Source organism: Lathyrus oleraceus, chromosome 4, assembly GCF_024323335.1.
Source record: "Lathyrus oleraceus cultivar Zhongwan6 chromosome 4, CAAS_Psat_ZW6_1.0, whole genome shotgun sequence".
In the NCBI taxonomy this organism is placed as follows: Eukaryota; Viridiplantae; Streptophyta; class Magnoliopsida; order Fabales; family Fabaceae; genus Lathyrus; species Lathyrus oleraceus.
In genome coordinates this window covers 401,247,752-401,253,839 of record NC_066582.1, presented here as the reverse complement: position 1 = coordinate 401,253,839, position 6,088 = coordinate 401,247,752, and the positions used below count along the sequence as shown (strand labels likewise).

Genomic DNA, 6,088 nt, shown 5'->3' with positions numbered 1-6,088 from the left:
TTGTTTTTTTTTATTATTTTAAAGTTAGTATGGTATTTCTTGTATTTATAGCGCTATAAGTATTCATAGAGGTTTTGTGTAGTTAATCGCAATTTAACTATATCAAAATAAATAGAGGTCATATTTAACAACAATTTAACTGTGTCAAAATAAATAGAGATCATATTTAACAACAATTTAATTGTGACAAGATCATATTTAATCACAATTTAATCTTAATTTTTTTTAATCTATACAGTAATATAATGCCATGCACAATCTCAAAAACGATCCTTTATACATTTTTTTTGTTATTGTTACTTTTAACGATCTCCTTTTATTTATATATCATATATTTGTTGTTTAAAATATTAAAGCATCATATTTGATCAATATATATATATATATATATATATATATATATATATATATATATATATATATATATATATATATATATATATATATATATATATATATATATATATATATATATATATACTCTTTTCAATACAAGTTGTTGGTTGTTTTCATTTATTTATTTTATTACTTTTCTCTCGAAACGTTTTACAAAATCTATCTTAAACAGTTAAATGACATTGATATGCACAATCAAGAATTCACCTTATGCTTAACACTTGTGTCACAATTAATTTCAATTATATCCTGGTAATCGTTAACATTCAGCAATTCCAGCATGTAATAAATACCAGCACATAAATGTCATTATTGATCACAATTAAGAAATTAAGAACAGAGAAAAAAACATCTGAAAGTCACATTGTACCTATCTTTAGCTCATTTCTTCAACTGAATAAAACCAATTAATTAATCTCTCAGCTGGCCTCACTTCCTAAACAGAAAAACAAAAAACTAATTAAATTATAACGCATAATTAACAAAAGTCAAAGTAAACTATGAAGAAAATTAAATGATAAAGAAAACAAAAAAGAACATAATTTCAGAATTTGTGATTGAATAAAAAACCGCTACCAAATCCCAACGTGCAAACCACAATCCATCTTTCTTCACACATATTACACTCTGTATAATAACTTTCCTCAAAACCCTAACAAACCATTCCTATTTTCAACCTTAATATTTCTTCAAATCAAACCATAAAATTTTGTTCTCCTCTTCTCTTCTATCTCATCTTCTTTTCTCCAATGGCACCGCCTCACGCAGCTGACACAATGCCATTACCGGCGCGACAACCACCGCCCGTCCCTGAGACCCCTTCCGGCGCACCACCGACGCCACTTCGCATGCCCATTTCCTTACAGCCAGCAAACAGCAAAACCAAACGCAGTTCAACCAACAAAATCTTCTGTCGTTTTCGTAATATGTTCCGGTCGCTTCCCATCATCGTGCCGTCGTGCAAGATGCCTAGTATGAACGGAATCCGTGCAAGTGAAACAATCATACACGGCGGCACGAGGATAACCGGAACCCTATTTGGTTACAAAAAAGCAAGGGTGAACCTTGCTTTTCAAGAAGATTCTAAATGTCATCCATTCCTTCTCTTGGAGTTGGCTATTCCTACCGGAAAGCTTCTCCAAGACATGGGAATGGGGCTTAATAGAATCGCGCTGGAGTGCGAGAAGCACCCCAGCAACGATAAAACAAAGGTCGTTGATGAACCCATCTGGACACTATTTTGCAATGGGAAGAAAACAGGCTATGGAGTAAAGAGAGATCCAACCGATGATGACTTGAACGTGATGCAGATGTTGCATGCGGTTTCGGTGGCGGTCGGCGTGCTTCCGAGTGATATGTCGGACCCTCAAGACGGAGAACTTTCATACATGAGGGCGCATTTTGAGCGTGTGATTGGGTCTAAGGACTCAGAGACTTATTATATGATGATGCCTGATGGAAATAGCAATGGACCTGAACTTAGTGTGTTTTTCGTTAGGGTTTGATTATTTGGATGGCTAAGTGAGAAAATGGGTAAGAGGATGTTGAGTTTGTTTTAATATTTGTATAACACAATTGATGCTTGTGTTACTTACTTGCATGCATGATTGCATGTGCTTAGAACAGATGTATATTCATATGAATAGAGTGATTCTTTTATTAACATGCGGTTTTATTATAGTGTATGATCTAATTAAATATTCCAAATCGTTTATATTGTTTAAAGGATTTATTTTGGTGTTATTTTATTTTTACTTTTTCATGATATATATCTTGAATGTTTAATTAATATCTCTATAATTATGTATTTGTGTGAGAATTTCTCTCAATAGTTATATGCATGTGATCTACATTGGACATTCTACTTCATTTCTTGTTGTTCGTGATTATAAATCTGATGACAAACTCTAAAATAATCTTTTAGATTTAGTCTCGTGGTGGAGATGTATATGGAAATACTTCGACACTCTAGATAGCGATGATGATCGCAAGTGTAATGTTTTAGGTTAGAAAATGTGCGTATTTTAGATTTTTTTAAAGGACATTGGTGATCAAATCCTATAGTCTTGTCATGGTAGATCCATGATAGCTAGGCGGCCTTAATCTCGTACACCTATGAACAAGTGTATATTTTGCACCATGTTTATTAGACTTCCTTGGGTAAACCGAGTTTATGTGGGACGATGGTCGGTCCAAACTAGAATAGTAGCCCCAAACATAGACTAGCGTAGTAGCCCCAAACATAGACTAGCATAGTTGATGTATGACTTTTTCTATAATTTCATTCAAATTGAATAAGACCTTTGAGAATTTTCATATATGCACCACTCTTTTCTTGAAGCTTTCTTTTCTTTGAAGAATTATTTTGAAGTCATATCAAAACTTTGCCGTTGTTATTAGTTAGAGAAAAGTTAAAATCTCATAATTTATTATTAAGGATCATGACTTAATTTTTATGATATATGGTGATCCTTAATTATAGCAATCACATATCAAGATCAATATCTTTACTGCATATCATATTATAATAACTATGGTAATTACCATTAGCATGATTCTAAGATCGTAATTTCATATCACTACATGTATTTAAGCCTACCCGAATTATATAATGAAAAATAACAAATAATAATATTTACTTTCTTGGTATCAGAGCGTTTAAGCCTGAAGGCTCTCGATCCATGCAAACCAATCATGTCATCCGTTGCAAACTCAAACTAGAAAAATGACATTCCTTAAACAGTTTATGTCATATTGGACAAAGATAACTATCCGTTATGGAAATCATTGGTCTTACCACTGATTAGAGGCTGCAAACTCGATGGCTATATGCTAGGGATAAAAGAATGTCCAAAACAATTTGTCACCTCAACTGACACAACCAAGACAATTAATCTTAATTATGAGGATTGGCAAGCTCATGATCAAGCCCTCTTAGGATGACTGATAAATTATATGACAATTGATATTGCAACTCAGTTGCTACATTGCAAAACCTTTAAGCAACTTTGGGATAAAGCTCAAACTCTTGCAGGTGCACACACCAGATCAAGAATCATTTACTTGAAATAGGAACTTCACAACACCTACAAATGAGAGATGAATATGGAGCAATACCTGACTAAGATGAAGAATCTTGCTGACAAATTAAAATTGGTAGGAACACTCATTTCCGATTCTGACCTAATGATTCAGACATTGAATGGGTTAGATTCGGAATACAATCCAGTGATAGTCAAATTGTTCAACCAGATTGACTTAAGTTAGGTTGACTTGAAAGTATACTAGATCAACTCAGCAACTTCAGCAACATCAACTTAAATGCATCTACAAACTTTGCTAGTAAAAATGAGTCGGGAGATAACAAATTTGGATCATGAGGAAATTGGAGTGGATTTAGTTCCATAGGCATGGGAGGTGGCAGAGGAAAGGATGTCAAAACCAACATGTTAGGTATGCGGTAGAATCGATCATACCGCAATACAATGTTATTAGCTTTTGATAAGTCATATACAGGGGAAAAATCACTATGTTAAGGGTGAAAAACAAGGAACACACAATGCATGCATAACCTCACCATATCATGGTCAGAACTATGATTGGTATTTTAATAGTGGAGCTAGCAATCATGTAACACACCAAACTGACAAAATCCAAGACCTCACTGAAATTAATGGTAAGAATTCTTTGTTAATTGGTAATGGTGATAAATTTAAAATAATTACCTCAGGTTCAACCAAATTGAGTAACCTAGACCTGCATGATGTGTTGTATGTGCTAGAAATCACCAAAAAATTATTGAGTATATCTAAGTTAACTGCTGACAACAATATACTTGTTGAATTTGATTCAAATTACTATTTTGTGAAGGACAAGCTAACAAGGAAGACACTTTTAAAGGGGGAACTTAAAAATGGCTTATACTAACTTTATGATGCGAGCCCTCAAATCAATAAAGACTTGGGTGTCTACATGTCTGTTAAGGAAAACTGGCATCGAAAGCTTGGACATCCCAATAATAAAGTTTTGGAAAAGGTGTTGAAGGACTGCAATGTAAAGATATCATTTAGTGACAATTTCACCTTCTGTGAAGCTTGTCAATTTGGCAAATCACACTTGTTACCTTTCAAATCTTCTTCCTCTCATGTTAGGGAAATTTTAGATTTAATTCATACTGATGTATGGGGACTTGCTCCAACTCTGTCCCCATCTGGGTTTAAATATTATGTTCACTTTATTGATGATTTTAGTAGATTTACATGGATTTTTACCTTCAAACAAAAATCCGAAATAATTTATGCCTTCAGCCAGTTCAAAGCTATGGTTGAAAATCAATTTAACAAGAAAATAAAAATTATTCAATGTGATGAAGGTGGTGAATATAAACTGGTTCAAAAAGTCGTCACAGAATCAGGAATTCTTTGTAGAATGTCTTGTTCCTACACCTCTCAACAAAATGGCAAGGTTGAAATAAAGCATAGACATATTGTTGAACTAGGACAAAAACTTTTAGCACATGCCAAAATTCCATACGTTACTGGTGGGAAGCCTTCTCCACTGTTGTCTACCTAGTCAATAGATTGCCATAATCAATAAATCTAAATAACAGTCCATACTCCTTAATTTTTTAAGAAAGAACCAAACTATGAGGACTTGAAACCATTTGGTTTTGCCTACTACCCGTGCCTTAAACCATACTATTAGAACACGATTTGGTTATGCATTTATACCTTGAGTTTTGATGATAACAACATTGTATTTGTGTAAGAAAAAATTTGGTACCCTAATGGTTTGTTATTGTGTAGCTTTAACAGCCAATTCTGATTCTGAATATATGATGTGCAACGCCATCAGTTTCTGAACGATGTGTTCAAAATCCGCTTCTGCGCCAGCTATTAGAAGTTCTGAAAGATGTTCAATATTGTTGCTGCAATGTTTTTTTTGCTTTTGTGTTGATTCACTCCTGGGAAGCTTCTAAGGAGACAATATGTTGCTGCTGCAATGTACTTTTAGTTCATGCTTCTGGACGTGACTCTGATCACCAAACTTATGAAGAATTGCAATCTTTTGAGGTTGTGTTATGTAGCTGAAGATTATGAAGATCTCAAGCCAGACGATTGAAGTTATCAAGGTTCTGACTGAAGATTTTGAAGACTCTGAAGATTCTGAAGATACTGAATATCTCAAGCCAAACTACTGATGTTGTCAAGGTTCTAACAAAAGATTCTAAAGTTTCTGAATCCAGCTTTATGTTTCTCCATTTCATGCTTCATCAACTTTCATCAGAAGCCAGTGAACTTGAAGATAAGATCAAATGGGAACGTGATCAAATAGTACATAGTACAAATCGAACATTCTTTCCACTACCTGATTTCATGGGCAAGGACATTATTATACATCACATCTGTCATTGATTTTATGGGCGAAGGACAATACACAATATCACTCATCTCCCATACATAATCATCACAACCATGCATGACCCCCTAACAAATCAATTCATATCACCATTATCCCCAACAAATCAATTCATATCACCATTATTCCCAACAAAGAAATTTTTTGGTTACTCCTAATAATATTTAATCCCCTCCTACCATTAATGCATTGGAAGTCGTTGCTATCCATACCTTCAGGTCCGAGAAGATTAAATAGGGGCAGCTGTCATACCATCAAATTTGCCCTACCCAGA

The 6,088-nt window shown here is 34.0% G+C and overlaps 1 protein-coding gene across 1 annotated transcript; it reads left to right on the top strand.

Moving 5' to 3' along the window:
* Positions 1-1,145: 1,145 nt before the first annotated feature.
* Positions 1,146-1,901, top strand: LOC127135593 (protein MIZU-KUSSEI 1). The gene has a single exon (XM_051062257.1). The coding sequence runs from the start codon at positions 1,146-1,148 to the stop codon at positions 1,899-1,901; it is 756 nt and encodes a 251-aa protein (XP_050918214.1).
* Positions 1,902-6,088: the final 4,187 nt, after the last annotated feature.